The sequence below is a fragment of the Lepisosteus oculatus genome, chromosome 19 (genome assembly GCF_040954835.1).
Source record: "Lepisosteus oculatus isolate fLepOcu1 chromosome 19, fLepOcu1.hap2, whole genome shotgun sequence".
Lineage (NCBI taxonomy): Eukaryota > Metazoa > Chordata > Actinopteri > Semionotiformes > Lepisosteidae > Lepisosteus > Lepisosteus oculatus.
The window spans coordinates 6,525,938-6,544,679 of record NC_090714.1 but is presented as its reverse complement, the minus strand read 5'-3'; the positions used below and the strand labels follow the sequence as shown (position 1 = coordinate 6,544,679).

Genomic DNA, 18,742 nt, shown 5'->3' with positions numbered 1-18,742 from the left:
AAAAACAGCCATGCAGTTCCCCTTTACCTGAAAGAATCCTGAAAGCCCTGTTCATGAATAATCCATAACTATGCATTGTCTCTCTCGGAACATTGTAGGGAGGTTTATGTAACAGTGGATGTTCCTCCTATAAAGCAGAAATCCGCATACCTGGTCCTGTAGAACTCCAATCCAGGAATTTATACAAGTTACCCTAAATTACTCATCTTGGAAGATGAAAATGTTATTGAGCAATTTTGCATGAAATGGGTTCAGTTTTTAAGGTGACTTCAGTCCTTGATAGCTGCCAATTTTTGTTCTAAATGATTGCTAAATGACTTAGGTGGAAGTTAAAAGCATTCAGAAGTATTCAGAATTTGATGATTTAATGGTTACTTTTAAAATCTGCTGGACTGGGCCTCTCGCGGTGTGGGGTGTCAGGATGTACAGTAGGAGAGTGCCGTAAATTCTTTTAAGCCAAGCAAACAGTCTTTCTGATGGTTCGTAAAACCAGGTTCTCCGGGAGAGAAAAAGCATGGTTCAGTGCCTCTTAGATCTGCAACAGTGAACTCCTCCAAGTTTGTGAAAAAGGTGGACTGTGTGATTGTGTTGCACGGGGGCTGGCATTTAAAACTGCAGCCTCACAGCCCTTGGGTCTCTGGTTCAGTTCGACCAGGTGTATCTTCTGTTTAGAAGTTCAGTGCTCTCGCCCGTGTCTGTGTGGGTTTTCTCTCTCTGCTCCCCATGAAGTGCTGGATAGCTTCATTCCAGATGGCTAGGCCTCCCTCTAAAGTACCTCTTGGTGCCTGTATACTGTATGTACTCCTAAGATGTCCAGGGTCCCGGGTTGCTGCAACACTTACTAGGAATTAAGAGCTCTCTGGTAGTGCTTGAATGTACATCCACTCCATTGATTTATTTTAGCTTGGGTGCACATCTTCCAGTAGGTATGTATGGCCGTATTCCTATTAGAGCTTTTCCTTGTAGCTCTTTTGTCTTCAAAGGCAGCAGTTCTGTATCCTTTGCTAGCACTTAAGACATTTGCAGCCTAAATTCTTTTCAGTGGTTGTTTCCCTGGATACTTCACCTGTTGCTAGGTTACGCCACAGATGGTTACTAGGCTACCAAGTAGCTGATATCCGTGAGGTGTCATGTGAGAAGCATTTGATAGGTATTGGATAGCATCTAGTTCACGATATGGAAGGTGTGTTTGTGTGTGGTGGAGGGGTTCTCTGGAGAGAGCCATGCGTTTTTGTGTCAAAACATGCCAGTTTAATGCCTGCCTTTTCGGATCTTTCTGGAGAAGGATTGAGGGCAATCACCTGGATACCTTTGTGATCCAGCTCTTGGATATGGAAGAACAAATTTAATTTAATTGTCTCACTTTACTTCCAGAGTTTCAGTTGATTCTTTCTTTGCAGTACCTTTTCACTTATCCAGCTCCCTCTATCAATACGTGCTCCACAGCAAGAGCAGTCAGTCGTTCCACCTGAAGTGCTGCCTCTACAGGGCTGGACAGTAACCATCCTCTACTGCAACAAGGTCCAAACAGACTGCTGGCACAGACGGCCAAGACAGCGGGGCTGGAGACGGGCTTGTGTTTGGTTGATAGAGCACCAGCAGGGATTTCTGAGAGTCTCGCGTGGGGTGGGTAACAGATGAACAGAGGGCCACTCTTTAGCAACCCTGCAAATCACCAGCTCATAGTCGATACCCAGACAGCTATTTCTCTTAGTTACTGGACTACAGTAAGAGGCTGTAAACAGCCACCACAGACTTGTAAGTACATGGACACAAATCAGTGACTCGTTTCTGACAAAGGTCTATCTTTTAATGGCTTCTTCCTTACCCTAGCTCTTTCCCCGTGAACAAACGTCTCGGGGGCAGAGGAGGGTTGAACTGCAACACAGGGGGGGAAAAGTACTCCTTGCGCTGGTTAGAGAGACACGGGGGAGCCTTGTTGTTCAGATCGGTGACTGTGCATGAAGTGCCAGAACAAGGTGTCCGTTCCCAGGTGTTCCGGAGCTGAAGGTTGAAGATGAGCTCTCATTGCCTCTGCTTGCAGGAGTCATTTGTTCCACAGCCTTGACTGACTCCTCGCTCGGTGACGTCAGCAGCGTGGTTATCGCCACTGGGATGTTGTGGTTATTAGTCCAGATGCTTTCTGAATGTTCCAGCAAGCTGTTAGAATTGTGCCTTTGTTTCAGTCTAAGTATTGCTTTAGATGTGTGTGTGAAGAGCTGGTGGGTGTTTGATTTAGGGCATCTTATCTCTGTGCTGGAATATATCTGGTAGAATGACCTGATCTATTAGAAGGAAAAGACTTTTAGAAGCTTCCCAGAAGGACAAATCTCACAGGAGACCAGATGCTGTCTTTGATATAATATAGTTTTAATAGTTTTCTGTAGCTGGGTCTTACTGCTGAATTTTCCAGATCCCCTGTGATTTTTTTTGTTGGTGGTTGTCGGAGGAATCGTGTTGTCATGTTTTGTTGTATGAAACTTCCTTTCTGTTTGTGATGGATACTCTTGTGGTCTTTCACAGAAGTGTTACAAGTAAAACCAAATTTCAAAACAGTGCCTATTTAATTGGTTTAGTTTTTTAAAAAATACCCTTGAATTGCTCCATGTATATTCCAAAGCTGGGTAGAAATTTTCTCCTGATCCAATGAACTGCTTCAGGTCTAGCATCTTTCCCAGCTCAAGTCAGTTGTCATTGGTGTACCAAAGATACAGTTCAGACAATGGTTTAACAATTGCTTACACTTATATAGCGTTTTTCTGGAAACTCCACTCAAAGAGCTTTACAGGTAATGGGGAATCCCTCCACCACCACCAGTGTGCAGCCCCACCTGGGTGATGTGATGGCAGCCATAGTGCGCCTGAACGCTCCTCACTCATGAGCTATCAGGGGGGAGAGAACAGGGTAATGAAACCATTTCATAGATGGTGATTATTAGGAGGCCATGATTGGGAAAGGCCAATGGGAAATTTGGCCAGAACGCCCTGGGATTTGTTAATGACCACAGAGAATCAGGACCTTGGTTTTACATCTCTTCTGAAGGACGGCACCTGTTTATAGTAAAGTGTCCCCATCACTATACTGGGGCATTAGGACCCACACAGACCGCAGGTTGAGCGCCCAGGAGGTCTCCCATCCAGGTACTAACCAGGCTCACACCTGCTGAGCTTCTGTGGGCTGCCAGTTGTGAGTTGCAGGGTGCAATGGCTGCTGGTTGGTTTGTGGTGAACGTTTCTCGATAGTTTCTACAAAATGGCCGACCTGTGATGGTCCTATACTGTCTCCAATAGAAACATCTAGACTTCAGCAGCGATAATGCACAGCTCATGAAATCCCCATCTGTGGAGTGAGTCAGTGCTGTGCTTGCAGGCATGCATGAGTTCCACAAGGAACGAGAGCTGAACTTCAAACTGGGGACAATATTGTGCAAAGAGTTTACTGCAACTGAAACTCTTTTTTTACTGTTAATTGGGGGTGGTCTGCTCTTCAAAAAAACTGCTGATCAGTAGCACATAAGCAAAGTAAGCGCTTAAGCTCCAAATATACAGAGCAGTACATTTTTATAGCTTTTCTTGTTTTTTTCATGTGGCTCCTATAAAGGCTGTCAGGTTACTAAGTAGGGAAATTTTAAAGTTTAAAATTCATTTAGCAAAACAATCTGATGTTAATTTCACCTTGGCTTTTTTCCCATAAGAAATCAGGCTTCAGACACTTGTAAAAACACTTGATCTTTAAGGTCTCTGTTTAACCCCTCGTCCTTCCTGAGTTACAAAAAAATGCTAGGATTGGAATCCCAGGGGTCTGCTGTACAGGGATCCAAATTCACAAAAATGACTTTTTGTGGTCTGTCTGGGCCCAGTACAGGAAAAGTCGTTTTTGTGATTTTTTTTGTTTATTCATTTAAAAACCTGTAGAACCAAAGAAGTACAAGAAAAAAAACCTTCTTCCCACTCAAGTATCCCAGACCAGATCACAGTAGACATTCACCTGACCATGTCTGCAGCAGTATGTCTGCTCTCAAGACTGCAGATAGGATGCTGCTGTTAAACTCATGGGCAAGGCGGTAAACTTGAATTGCCCCTGCTGTGTAAACGGGTACTCTCCAGGTCAGTATTGGAAATAAGAATTTGCTCTCAATTGACTCACCTGGTCAAAGCATTAAAGTTAAAAAACAGAAACTCAAGCCTCCTCTGGCAACATGAATCTGAGCAGCAGAAAGCTGTATTCACAGCAGTATTCAAAAATGTTCAGAATCCAGTTATGCTAGAGAAGGGTGGTGTTCTAATGAAATGCCCATATATTTGTAGCTATAGTGAATTATTTCTGCTGTAAAAAATACTGTAACAAGGGACTTTAACTTTCATCTAAATGGTTCGTGTTGAAAATCCCCAATCCATTGGGTAATGAAATTGCAGTGGCATAAAATGTCATTGTGGTTATCCAGTCTTTCTCTACGGGGGACAGGTCCTGCATCTGCTCGCACTCCACTCCAGCTTTGCATGGTCCCCATCCAAACTTTCTGTGCTGTGTACTAGTCTGAACCTCTAACGAAGTCTGACGCCTAGTTTCTCCTGTGCTTACAGGTCAAAGACCTCACCCGGTTCCTGGACCCCAGTGGCCTGGGAGTGATCAGCTTTGAGGATTTCTACCGCGGCATCACAGCTATCAGCAATGGAGGTGAGCCGGTTCACCATGCCATTCAGCGAAGGCCTGCTGAGAGGCTGTGCCAGACAAAGCCTCCATGAAATAGACACTCTGGACAGGTGCAGCAGCCTATGTTTTGCACCTCTTTAAATATTAATTTTAAAGTGTAGGCAGGGTAAAGAATTTCTAATAACATATAAAACATGCCTGCTTTTTTTACCCCAGAGCTTATTCAAATGACATACTGTGTCAAGATAGCTGGTTCCCCCAAGTTTGTCAGACTTCCAAGTGTGAACAGTCACTGCGTTAACTGCCAGCAGCCATATCACCCTGCAACTCACAACTGCTAACCCACTGGGGCTCAGCAGGTGTGAGCCTGGTCAGTACCTGGATGGGAGACCTCCTGGGGAAAAACTAAGGTTGCTGCTGGAAGAGGTGTTAGTGGGGCCAGCAGGGGGCACTCACCCTGCGGTCCATGTGGGTCCTAATGCCCCAGTATAGTGACGGGGACACTATACTGTAAAAAGGCGCTGTCCTTCGGATGAGACGTAAAACCGAGGTCCTGACTCTCTGTGGTCATTAACAAATCCCAGGGCGTTTGGTGTCTTGGCCAAATTTCCCATTGGCCCTTACCATTTATGGCCTCCTAATAATCCCCATCTATGAATTGGCTTCATTACTCTGCTCTCCTTCCCACTAATAGCTGGTGTGTGGTGAGCGTTCTGGCGCACTATGGTTGCCATCACATCATCCTGGTGGGGCTGCACATTGGTGGTGGTGGAGGGGAGTCCCCATTACTTGTAAAGCGCTTTGAGTGGAGTGTCCAGAAAAAGCGCTATATAAGTGTAAGCTATTATAATTATTATTTTTAATGATACTTCAGAGAAAAGCCAGCATAGAGTGCATTTGTCCTTGTAGAGTGCATGCTGAAAGTCCCTTTTTAATTAGTTTAGAAAAATGGAACAAACGCGTATTAGAGGCAAGATTACAGAAGCCAGAGGCTGGGGAGCACCCCATTTCTAGCTGCGCACCCCGGTGACAACCTCACTCCTGTGAAACCCTCGCACAACTCTGATATGACGGAACTGATTAAGCTGGTGCTCGGCCTCCCTAAAGTTTTCTAGGTTAGCAGCTTGTGTTACTCATCCTTTCAATTAGTAATGGAGCCTGAGTCATAAATACAATAGGGCCTTGGGATAAGGCTTGGAGAGGGAAGGGGCTCAGGTTTTTCCTGAATTATTCACAGAATTTCTACTCCTCAAGGACTTGCCTGGAGTTCCTTAAAAACAACTTGCAAAGCGACAACAAAAGGCGAAACTGGACTGAGACATCCTAGAGGAAAAGCTCATATCCAAATGGGAAATAGGCGTTATGGTCACAGATCTCCTCTTGAGCGTTTTTTTATTCCCTGGACTCAACAGACTTGAACTGTTCCTTTTGTTAAAAAATAATAGGATATTGCTTTTTTTTTTAGCAAACCTATGCAGGTGAAAGACCTCGTTAAGAGTTGAGAAACAAGTATTTTTTCTTCTTCATCAGAGACTTGAAGCTCTTTTCCTCATGGGTCTGTCGTGACTGCTCCTGACCCAGTGACCCCGGAGCCCTTGTGCTGATCTCTGCTGGCGTTTTTCGAATCCTAGCTGAGAGAACTGTCAGTCAGCGCGGGTCTAAATAGGAACAGGGGAGGAGGGGATGAGCTGCTGTCTCAGCCTCAGGACTGACACCATGTCAAAAAGCTGCTTTCATTGTGGGAGGGGGGGGAAGACATGGTGAATTTTTTTATTGTCTCATGGAATGCGACCTCTCCCGCACCCCCCACTGTTAACTCATCCAGCAGGTCTTTATCTTAAATTTAAACCACACATCACTACGCACCCTGTGTCCAGTTTCTGATCTGCCAACATCAGCAATAAGACCCCTTTTTTATCACTTTTCGGCCCCCTTGACGACTGGTGCTGTCAGGTTGATGAGGAACACTCATGCGTAGTCAGAGGAACAGGCTCTTAAATGTGAGATTGCATCCCCGAGCTCCGCCCCAGTGAGATTGAGAAAGTGTTTGTTGTCAGGTCTCTGAAGGGAACAGCTAGAGGGGACAGAAAGCTACTGCAGCAGTTTCACACGCTTTAACAGTGACAATGCGCAGATGTCTCGCATGTTGGTCTATCCTTCTGCAAGTGTAAAAGCTTTTGATGAAGGCATATGCGCTTGTTCCTCTGGGCACACTGCGCATTTTGGCAAGTCACATGATTCCTGCTTCTGTAGGAATGTCAGAATGTTGCTGGTAACTTCTAAAGCCCTTTACAGGCTGGTGCCAGAATTCCTGCCTGTCTGCATCACAGCCTGTCGATCTTAAGGGATGCCACATGCTGGTTTGACGACTGTGGCTCACAGGGTTCCTCTCTAATGGAGAACGACCCAATCTGATTGCAGCCTTTATTCATCAAGCAACAAAGACTCACAGAAGCAACGAGTTTCTTTGGACTGATTCGCTATCCGAGCTCTTTTAACCTCCACAGTCTTCCTGAAGTAAACGGAGCGTTTCCGTTTTTTTTAATTTAAGCTTATGTTGGTACCACAATTGGTTTGGGAACGTCTTAACATTGAGAATTTTAAACCGTGACCCACTTGATTTGAGTAGATCTTTTCCCCATTTCCCTTAATACCAGAATTTAAGGGAGAATTGAATTTAAGATGGATGCAAGATGAAACAGGAATTTTTGTTAGTCGTGCTTAATTTATATTTAAAATACGACCTTGTTTTCATGTAAATTTTACAACTTTTTTTATAGATATGAATTCCCCTATGCTAGTGCATTTTATTTTTCTGTTGGTGAGCCTTTGTGGGAAATTATCGTTTTCTGTTGTGCGTTTTGGTGAAGTACAGAAAGGCCAAGTACTGTTTTAAGAGACAGAGTGTGCCAAGACTGCAGTCTGTCCTTTCTGAACCTTGTGAGGAGGGCTTACAAAACCATACTGATCACTGCATAAGCACATCGTGAATTAAATTTAAAATCCTTCCATTGTTTCCTTTCTCTTGCTGACCCTTTCCAGCTGAAAAGTTGTCATGAATCTCTCGGCACACACGATGTGCATTTGTACACAAATATCCTTGGACTGAGCTGGAATCAGGTCTAGCGAGTTCAGCAGGCTGTAGCAGAAAGCTACGCGTGGACAGATGCTTGTTTTCCAACGGGAGCTTACTGATGAGGGACAAGAAGAAGAGAAGTGGAAGAAAAGGGTTTTACAGCGTGCTTGTGCACCTGCAGCTTCTCCAGATTTGTGGGGTTTAGAAACTGGAGGCACAGTGTTAAGTGGCCTATCTCTGGGTCCAGTGCAGAGGTCTGAATCTCTTGCCTGAGAGAAGAGGCCGCACTGTGCTGGATGATTAGGTGTCACTGTAAACTGCTTATTATCCCCACTAAAAATTTATCGGAGCCCCTTCGATTCATTAAACCTAATAATAAACTCTTATGGTTAGCTAGTATGTTGAAACAGTTTTAAAATATATTCAGCATATTTTTGGGACGCAAGATATGAACCCCGATCTTCCATTCCATTTCCTTTTTAACTCTGGTTTGACCATTTCTGCTGCCATCGCGGTTGGTTTAAACAAACAGGATAGTCCTGACTGCTTCCTTGCTCCTATTGTCCTCTCCTGGCACCCCTGCTTGTGATAGCTTGGCTGCAAGGTTTATTATCCACCTTCCTGTTGGGGGCTGATTTCAGTTCTCAGTGAAACAGAAAAAGGAGGCAGTGAGGTGTGAGACAATTGTGGGTTGGTTGCCACTTTGCCTTTTAAAAATCCTTTCTCCCTATTTCCAGTCTTTTCCTTTAAATTCTTTTCATATGACCAAATAACACTTGTTTAATATTATTTTTCAGCTCCTTTGAATGCTGTTTTTAATTAAATTGCCATTGGTAGTCTTTATATGTACAGTATGTGAGTGCATTTTTATCAAATGTGTCTGTTGTAGGGTTACAGAGCAAGTGGTTTCCTTTCTATCCCATCTGGGACAATTTCCACAATTTCTGAAATGTGCAATTGTGCACATTTATGGAATTCCTTTATATTAGTATGCATGGGAAACGTTTGTCATTTATCACACATTACACAGAGAAAATAGCCGTGTGATTTAATTCAGATTGTCATAATAGGGGTTGCTGTTTTTATGTTTTGAACCTCAGACTGAGTACACACAAAACATTTTAGTAGGGTTGTGTCTGATTGAAGTAATACCTCACATTTTAAAGAAGAAATTTGGAAATGGCAAAGTCAAGAAAATGTTTTAAGAGGTCAGAGGAGCATGTCCATTGAGCCGATTTCCTACCAAAACATGAACAAACACAAGGCCTGGTTAAAAATCCCGCAATCGGGGAAGCTTTTGGTTCCTTGTAAAATGTCAGTAATCCCAGAGCAGGTATAAGATTACTAAATAAATAGTCATTATATTAACCGTGCAGTCTGGCTCTCGTTGCAGAAAAACTGCAGACAAACATGTTTTTCTACTTCTGCTTGGTTATTCACTTTTCTTTTTCCAGGATCCCGCACTGTCCTGAAGCGAGCTCGACAGTAACGCTCTGATTTTGAAAACAGTTTCTCGTTATCTCAACTAACCATTTCTGCTAATCCCAGGTTTCATATCCCTATAGAACAAGGGGTTTAGGTGCTCGGTGTAAAACGCAGATAAAGAGGACTCCAAACACTACAGCTCTTACTGTAACTACTGGAACATGCAGAATGTGACTCTTGACATCAAGACGGGTACTTTTGACATCAAGGTGCCCTGCTGTAGATGTATGGTCCTTGTTAGTAATTTTGTGTCTTCCTCTCTATTCAGGCTCGGACGCGCAGCTGTACGAGGTGGGCTTCAATGCTGGGGATGAGGCCGGGGGCTGTCCGGAGGAGTATGATGACTACGCTGCCTTTGAGGTGAGTGTGCTGGGGTCTGGACAGCTAGAACACAGGTCAGATACCTGGCGATATGAGCTCACAGTGGGTTTGATCGACACTTGGATCACATTTAAAAATAAATACATCATATTAACTGTGCGGCTCGGGTCTCTTTACAGCAAAACTGTAGTAACAGCAGAGAAACATGCATTTCTACTCTTGCCTGGTTATTTGCTTTCTTTTAACTATGTTTTCATGACTTAATGTGATAGTATTTCAGCACCAGCTGTTTGAGACTTTTGCCCAGTTGTGTAACAGCTTATGTTAATTATTCCTTTAGTTTTCTATAAGTTTAGTAGTGTTGCAGCAAGTGCATTAATGTCAATACCAGTAGTTAAGGGATCCACATTTCCTACTCTTGTTAGTACTGGGAAGGAGAGCTTTTCTTCAGCTGCTGATTACGGTACATAGTCAATAGCCAAGATCCAAAGCTCAGAGAGATATCGAGTGTAAGGTTCTACAGCTTGAGATCATTTTTTGAATTTATGTTTTTGCCTTGTGATATTGTATATGCAAAATACAAGAGCAAATAACATTGCCATCTGGCTGATTCAATGCCTTAGAAATGCAGCAACATACAGAAGCATGAATGTTTTTTGTCACAAAGTAATGTTGTGCATTCTTGAATTCAATCGTGCTGTTTGGGAGGGAAATCAATTTAGTTTTATTTTTGCATAATTTATTAGGTTGACTGTTCAGCCACTTTCAGCCTTCATCCCTGTAACTTGAGTAGCTGTTGGGTTACTTGGGTGTCCTGCGTTCTCAATGAAAGAGATTTCTTTTTTAACCTAGTGCAGCTATACTGCCCTCTCTTGGCTTGCATAGTGCAAGTCCAGTGTGAAATATCATTGTGATCTACCAGAGGGTTGGATTAATGATTTACCACTCTGAACACAGATGAGACGGCCAACATTAATTTATTCTTTTGCAGCCTAGTGACTCTTTCACTATAGGATGTTTTTTTTTTGCGGCAGGAGAGTACCTAAGCAAAGACATTTTTTAATGTTTCTGTTTTTGTCACGTTAGACAAAAGACACTGAAACTTCAGTGTGGTACTTGGTGAAAATGATTATAGCTTATTATAGATATTATAGATATTTTTTGCTTTGAGATATTGTATATGCAAAGCAAAATGCAGTGATGTCACATTTCACTGAGATATCTGAATGATCTGATTGGCTGCCTTAGTTTGTCTACTGTGATGTCACTACAGTGCGGTCTGTATTGGTCCTTCAGTTAATGCATAAACCTAGGTTGGTTTAATCTGAGGTTGTCATGTGTTGTCATGCTGAGACTGTTGCGGTGTTACTGTGAGTATATTGGGAGATTGAAAAGGGCTGGGTGGCATAAGCATGTATGTGAATTTGTTTACAGCTCTGGCTTGACATTTATATTGATCATAATAAGCTTCATGTCATTTAAGCTTTACAGCTGTTACAAATTATTTTCCCCTCTGATATTTTTTATAAGGACTTTTGAATCGTCAGATTGATCTTTTCCTATTTGTAAGTATAAGATAAAGTGTAGTCTGCTTTTTTGACTGGATCTAGCATATTGGGTAAATGTTTTCAAGTTTCTGAAAGCTGCTCGAGTTGTACGTTTCTTCAGTATTTCTACTTTTTATGCCAGTTACCAGCAGGGGTCGCTGTGTGTTTGTCCAGTGAATGCCTGGAGGCCCGCAGTTTCTACTAGCTTTTGCTTTATTTATGTTAAAAAGTGTTAATTAACTATCTGCATAAATGTAATGCGTCTAGTCTGGTTCCGACTAAAATTGAAGTCTTTGTGTTCCTTGAGTACTCCATTGAAAAAGACTTTTCGAAAAACGTCCTTGTTGAAGGTCAAGGTTTGCTTTCCTCAACTTGATCGCTTTTAAACCTGAAAGAACTGCGATTGTGTGCATGCATACATGCGCTACCATGCTTATTCCCTTGAATCGTTTCTGATGTATATTGGAACCAATAGCATTTTTGTTGCTTCAAGGTATATCATGAGGACACTGAAGTCTGGACTTTTGGAATAGGTGTTTTAGCATTGTCTTTACAAAGTTAATACAGTATTACCCTGAAGACTGTATTGGTTTAGGGAAACAGTTGGACAGGTTAGAAATGAGTGGAGGCCATTTGACCTGCTTAGGTTCTTCGGTTGCAAATTGATCGAAGGATTATAGATCTAAGGATTTCCGCTGTTGGTTTCTTGAAAGATCCCCTCAGTGCTGGTTTTGATTGCCATAGGGCTTGGAACTAAATTGGCTTCTGTGTGCAGAGGCCAGCGAGGTGTTAAAAATTCCTGGAGCTACAACGGCACCAAGAAACATCTCTGTCCTTCCGTGCTCTCTTCAATGGCCCCTGTTGTCCTGCTGTTTGCTTTAAAAACAAGCCAGTGAGGTAGCTGGGTGGAGCAGTTGGAGAGCCTTTCCCCTGCACGGTCTAGGAGCCCAGAGCTTACCGCAGCAGAAGCAACACTGAGTACCATTGTTCTGGGAAAGCCAGTTTTGTTTGTTTACCTCAGATAGGTAAGCAAACGAAATCCAGCTGTGCCTGCTTGGTGCTGAAACCTGCCATCTTTATTTAAATGTTCACGAAAACCTCTGCAGGACTGCAGTAATTGGTGAAAAGAGGCGAAACTGCTCTAAAGGGAATCTTCAGGTTCCTCAAATAGAGCTACACATTATAATAGTTAATTCAAAGTTGCCCACACCCCTTTTGCACAAAATGTCCCATTGCAAAACTGAGCAGCTACTTGTTACTTGTTTCCCTGCTCAGTTTTACAAGTGAAGGTATGGTAGCAATGTGGATGGTATTGTCACAGAGCAGCATTATAGAGACATTTATAACCCCCGGCAGTTTTTAATTATTCCAGGATGTTTGCATCTAAAATTATGATCCTGGGGTGTTACATCAGCTTAATGTGGAACTCCCAACATTTCACATCTAAACCAGGTACCTAAACCTGGTTTGTTACCGGTTAAAATAAACTAGGTTTTCCACACTGGGCTTGGTGGTTTGCTAATGGAGATTCCTTCATCTTTGCTGTTAGCAGAGAGCAAATATTGTACACTTTTAGATTCCTCATAGAATTACTTTAAGGCTTGATTATTAATTGAGAGGGCAGGCGTATGCATTGTCTGGAAGGGCTTCTGTTTAATGTATGACTTCCATTATTAATATACAGTAGGTGACACAAGACAGCTGCATATAGGACTTATTTCTCCTCACGACTCTGGAAACACTGATTTTTTTTTTTTAAAACAACACTTGACTTTCACGGTTGGATTCCTGGAGGAAGGCACAATTTCAGGTGAATGCGTACCAAAACAGTACTCTATCCTGAATGAAAAGGTTTAAAACTTTGCCGTCCTTTCCATGCCTGCTGTGGCAGGTTTGAGAGCCCAGACCAGAGTCCTTCTCTCTCTTCTGGTGTGGTTTGCTCTTCACGTTGCCGCACGGGCGTCATCCAGCAGTGTACAGAGTGGAAACAGCTGAACACACAGCCCCGTACCGATCTGTCTTTGGATGTTTTTCAGTCTGGTGAGCAAGAGGGCGGCCGGTGTTTCGGCTCCGCCCAGGGGTGACAGCACTGTCCCCGAGAGCTCCTTACAGCCCCTGCTCTTTGGACTTCCACCTCAGAGCCTGGGAGAGCCCAGCCCCGCAGGGCAGACCTGGACCGCGGCTGGTCTCTCTCTCTCTCGCTGTCGGTGCCGTTCTGAATCTGGAGCGGGAGGTTGGGGGACACGGCAGGATCTACCCCTCCTCCGCTGCAGTTTCCACCACTAGTCCTATGACATCTCTTCCTTCCTGCCCTGGTTCACACAGACAGGCATGGCCCTGGGCATAGTGGCCAGCCCCCCGGGCATGGCATCTGCAGAGGCACCAGCCTGGCAGGTACGGTCGTCGTCTGGCTCATTCAGAGCTCTGCTTGAAACCGCCTGCCTGCGTTGGCCGGTGGTGCTGGGGTCGGTGACCGTGTTGCCTGTGTTTTTCTGCGGGTGATCTGGGATGGTTTGTTTTTTCACTCAGCTGGGGAGCACAGTGCCGGCAGCGAAGAACTGCTGTCTTTTAAGTTGCAGGTTACAGCGTTGTGTAGCTCAAAATGGATTGCTCCTGGGCTTAAGGCCCCAGCGATGCAAATGTAGCACTTTCAGGCTGTTGATTCTGTAATCGATTCAAGACCTGTTAATCGGGCTTTTTTATTTTTTGGTGTACAGAGTGGCAGTGTGCTGACAGTGTATACTCTATGAAAGACAGTGTTGGCCTGCTGTATGTGCAACATTGTTAGAATAGTAGAGGTTACTTCAGATTGCCTTCAGCACAGATCTGTCTTCAAGGTGCATGGTGACAAGAGCAAGAGAGGAGGAATGATCGTTTACTTACTCAGCTCACATGGCTGAGGAGCATGGAAGATGGTTGTTTATTTGGTATCGGAATCTTTAGCTAGGTACTTTATTAATCCCGTGAGGGGAAATTGAAGATTAACACTGGCCAGGTCTGATCAGTCAGTTCTCCACAATGATGATCCAATGAAGTAGACAGCCGTGTCTGTGTGGTTTTGACTGATACTACCAGCTTTGCTGAATTTAGTGAAGGTCTGCCACAGTTGATAAGAACATATTGTACATATATAGTTCATATGTTAAACTTGCTGATAAATCAAAGAGCTGTTAAATTTCTCTGGCAAAAAGTTTAGCAGGTGTATGGATTATCAGTAATTTTTACTTTTTGATGTTGATAATGATTGTACAGTATGTTGTAGTTGATTACTCTTGTTTTATATTCATCATGGTTAGTTTAGTTGGTAGATACCTGATACATGACATTGTAAAATCTTATTTGTGTAAAGAGAGAATTCAATGAGCTGTATGGTCAAACAAGTCTGTCCTGGCTGTCTTGATGCTTTACAAAGCCTTTTTGTTTTACCAATGCAATATACTGCACACCTAACCTCTCTTCTTAAGGAAAATGATTTTTGAGGGGTCTCAAACGTTTGAGTTAGTGCCAGCCACAAATACTCACATCTCACCTCAGTTGTCACGTTCACACATCTCACTTTGTTCATGTGTCTTTGGTCTCGAGGCATAATTTGTAAACGATTCACAAATATTCGCCTTCCAAACATTTTTAGAAAATGTCTTGTGAAGTAAAGGGAACTCTGGTTATTACGTCTCAGGGGGCTTCAATCTTGATACATACCATCCCAGATTGTCTCACAAGAGATGCACTTTCTTACTTGTTACTGTGATTGGATGCAGTGATATCTGAATGTCCCCAGCCTGTTGATTCAGGGCTGAGGTTCCACTGACGCTACAGGGGGGAAGGAGGCTTTGTGCAAGTTGTTGATTTGGCTGGTTGTGGTAACTGTGCCGCCCCTGTGTGTCCGCAGCAGAACGAGGTGACAGACAGCGCCTACCTGGGCTCCGAGAGCACCTACAGCGAGTGCGAGACCTTCACGGACGAGGACACGGGCACGCTAGTGCACCACGAGATGCACGAGGAGGTGGAGACGGACAGCGCCATTGACTCCACGCTGCACGACTCTGAGGAGGCGGGGAGCAGGTGAGTGTCACGTCCCCTGCCCCCCCCCCTCAGGTTAGAACCCCCTGTTCAGGTCTGTGCCACACCATCGACTGGATACATCTCGACCGCTGGCACAACTGGGCTCGAGCTGTACCTAGGGACCCACGATCTGTTTTCACCCCTGGGTTCTGGTAGGGAGGTATCACAGGCCAAAGATTCAGAAACAGTTTCTTCCCCCAAGCAGTCCACATCATAAACAGCTCAAATTAGCACCTGCATTTTAAGGTACTGCACTGTTTGCACTATGTCCTGTCTTTGCTGTGTTAATAACATCTATTGTCTAAATTCACTGTCCATGTCTGTTTGTCATTTATGCCTATTTTTGAACTGAACTGCAGTTCATAAAAAAAATTGTTCTTACTGGCTAAATAAATCAGTGTTGTATCGTGCATTCTTGTGTTTGATAGGAATGCTCATTCTTAAATTTTAAATACTGCTCAGCTGGAACATTGAAAAGCTCTAGTCTTCAATAGCACTGGTAGAATCTGCTTTAAATGCTTGATGTAAAAAAAAACAAAATCTCAGTACTGTATTTTTTACATCTGTTTTGACTTGGAAAGAGAACTGTTAATTTTGGCTCATATCTTAACGTTACTCCTGCTTGTGTTGGATTGGAAGTAGGAAAGGCAGCAACTGAGAATTGTTTGAAAAGATAACGTATCTACAGAGAAAAATTCCTTTAAGTGCTCACTGTAACTGTGGATTTCATTTATCCCTCCCGTGCGTTTAGTTCGATTTTTTTTTGTAAAATACTAAGTCTTGTCCATCTGTAAAAGCAAATATGTCAAAGAAAAGACAGATTGCACTTCAACTTTTTTCTTTGCTTGTTTTCATTTCAGCGGTTAATCACGTCTCCCCATTGCAACAAAGAGTCTCTGAAATTAATTTGTTGATGCTGATCAGTCCCTCCAGGCTTTTTATGAGGCGCTTGCCAGTGCGAATATTGGAACGCACCAGTGCACAGCTTAGCAGAGACTCCGATCTCTTTATTACACCGCTTTTGGGTCACTGCTGGGGGTCCTTTAGAGCCCAGTTGATGCTGACCTTTGCCCATCTGTGAACCTTAAGATCCATTAAAAAATATCTGCGGATTAATCATCAAGCTGGCTACTTTGCATAGCTGAGCCTGTGGAATATCAGCTTGTCTCTGAAGCTGATAACCCTATCTAAGTTTACATTTCAGCTTCAGAGGTGTGACCACTCTCTTCATGCTCGGAAGCTAACAGCACACCTGAATGCCAAAAGCTTTGACTCAAATGAGGAAATGTTTTCTTTTTTCTGCCTCTGTTGGTCAGCTGTTTCCTAGTGTTGGTGTTCGTGTGTGGGGAAAAAAGTGCCCTACAGGCTCAAGGTACCTGGGACTTAGTCTCAGCATGGCTACCAGTGTGTGTTTGTCTGCACAGCTTACTAAAACAACCAGAGTTAACAGTGCTGCAAAGCTCTTATCACCCTCTTGTAACTTATTTAGCCCTATTGTTTGTCTCTTTCTTGAACTTTGTATTAAAAGACCCCAAAAAGAATAATTCGTTTAAAATGTACACTTTCTCCTGAGTCTGGTGAGATCCCTGCAAGCCTCTTCCATCTCTTTAGGTTGTCCGTTTGGTTATCGGAGTCATCCTTGTCTGTGATTACAGACAAGTGGGCTGAAGAGCATTTTGAGTTTTTAAAAAAAGTGAAACTGTGCCTTTGAAAAGTTTGCAGACAAGAGGGACGCTCTTATTTAGCACAGTGTCGCAATTCCCTTTTAAAATAAACTGGGCGTTAAAAATAACAGCAGGACACAATTTCATGTTTCCGTTGGATCCCTTGTTGTCTGCGGATCTTTTGAACTGGTAGCAGGCCGAGTGATTAAACTAGCATGGTGGTTACAAAATTCAGATTTGATACAGTGTTGAACTGACGACCTTGAATAAGCTCTGGGAAAGAGCCATACGTTTGTGCCAAGCCAGTGGGGGGTTCAGATTTGTGTGTTTGCGGTGCTAGTTTCTTCACCTACAAGGGATCGCTGAGGTGGCGAAGAGTTTTCCTCCCTGTTCATTGCTGGCTGTTCTGCACTGGGGGGTCCGAGTTCTGGTTACAGCTGTTTAGAACTCCTGCAGGGTTTCCAGTAAGTTTTGAGTCACGGATGCTGTTGTTGTTGTCAGTTTTGCCTTGCCTTTTGTTAGAATAATTGTTTTCCACCGGGTTTCAGGAATACTCCACCGTGTTTCAGGATTCTGAATACTCTAAAATATTTCTTTGAGCCACACTATAAATTGCTTACTTATTGTTGCACAGGTACTGAAGGTCTTTTTCTACTTTTTTAAACATTTTTTAAATCATTTTAACGTTACATTTAAAAAAGTAAAAACATCTTCTGAAGTAGACTGAAACGTTAATATGAAACAAGGAGAAGGCTTACTTATGACGGCATAAGTGAGGAAAAATTGATTCTGTAGATAGTAAAAGTGAGTGTTATCTTGCCTTGAGTAATACATTCCAATACCAGGACAAGTGCTTGTGTAGTCAGAAAGCAGTTATGGTGTCCCAGAGTGCTGTAGTTGGGATGTCACGAATAGGAATGGGGGTTTAGTCTGTTCCTGGACTGTTGTGCGGAGTGTATTAAGGTTTAGATAAAGTGGCAGATGCCCTGTGTAGGTGTAACAGTCTGTGCCCTGCTGCCGATGGCACCCTGTACATGTGGTGCCGTGTTTATGTGGAAAATGAAGGAACCAGAGAGCAAGAGGAAGCCGGGGCAAAGGCCCCCCGAATCTGCTGACTCGCTGACGGATCGCAGCAGCGCGACGACAGCTCAGCACTCTCTCTGGCGGAGACGTGTTTTCGTTTCCCCTTTGGCGAAAGAGCCTTGAATCACAGGAAATGTCCAGTTGTCTCCGTTTCTGGAAGGTGCCCATCAGCTGCTCCTCCCCACCTCCTCTCCGACTGACCCGTAGGTCAATGTCGTCTTGCCTCCTCCAGGACCTGCCGCCGCCGAAGGAAGTCCAAGCTCTGAGCGTCGGCATTGAATCGAGTCATTCTGGCACTTTATTCGAGTCCTGTCAATGAACTCTCCTAGCCCTTAACAGGATACTGAATATACCTTGCAACATTTGAATTGGTGAATATGTTCAAATGAAAGGAGGCTCTCAGAAGAAAATATGGAGTCATAAAAGGCCCATTTTGCGCTAGCACACCTGTACAGTGGGGTCCCGGTAGTTATTTGTTTGAGAGTGCCAATGATAATTTCACGATCTGGGGTTTGGTCTCTGTGCTGTCCCACGGTAAAGAGTTGGGCACTCATGCTGTTTGATTGATCTTGGAAAAACTGCATTCTTGCGTGTTGAGCTTAAACACTGTCTTTTGTTCCCTATTATTACTTGCACATGATGCTCAACAGCTACAGATTTGCTGTTAGTCATGCAGGATTTCATAACTCCACTGGTCCACCTTTTTTCTGCCCGGCGTGAAAAGACTATGTGGAGGGGTTAGGGAGCACCAGGGAGCTTAAAGCTTTTTTCCTACATTTGAGCACAACCCTTCCGTTGCACAAAACAGGCCGCTATGTGTGCGAATGCTGGCCAAGATTAGAAATTAAACA

General features: G+C 43.6%; 1 protein-coding gene across 6 annotated transcripts in view; it reads left to right on the top strand.

Annotated features, from left to right (window-relative positions):
* rab11fip3 (RAB11 family interacting protein 3 (class II)) overlaps positions 1 to 18,742 on the top strand; it is a 61,086-nt gene that overhangs the window by 23,923 nt on the left and 18,421 nt on the right. For 3 of the 6 annotated variants that reach the window (XM_069180929.1, XM_069180925.1, XM_069180930.1), the window contains exons 2-5: positions 4,584 to 4,677; positions 9,483 to 9,574; positions 13,408 to 13,476; positions 14,972 to 15,144. In XM_069180929.1, coding sequence (XP_069037030.1) covers positions 4,584 to 4,677; positions 9,483 to 9,574; positions 13,408 to 13,476; positions 14,972 to 15,144 — 428 coding nt within the window. The remainder of the gene's footprint in view (positions 1 to 4,583; positions 4,678 to 9,482; positions 9,575 to 13,407; positions 13,477 to 14,971; positions 15,145 to 18,742) is intronic. The other 3 variants (XM_069180926.1, XM_069180928.1, XM_069180927.1) reach the window with 3 other exon arrangements.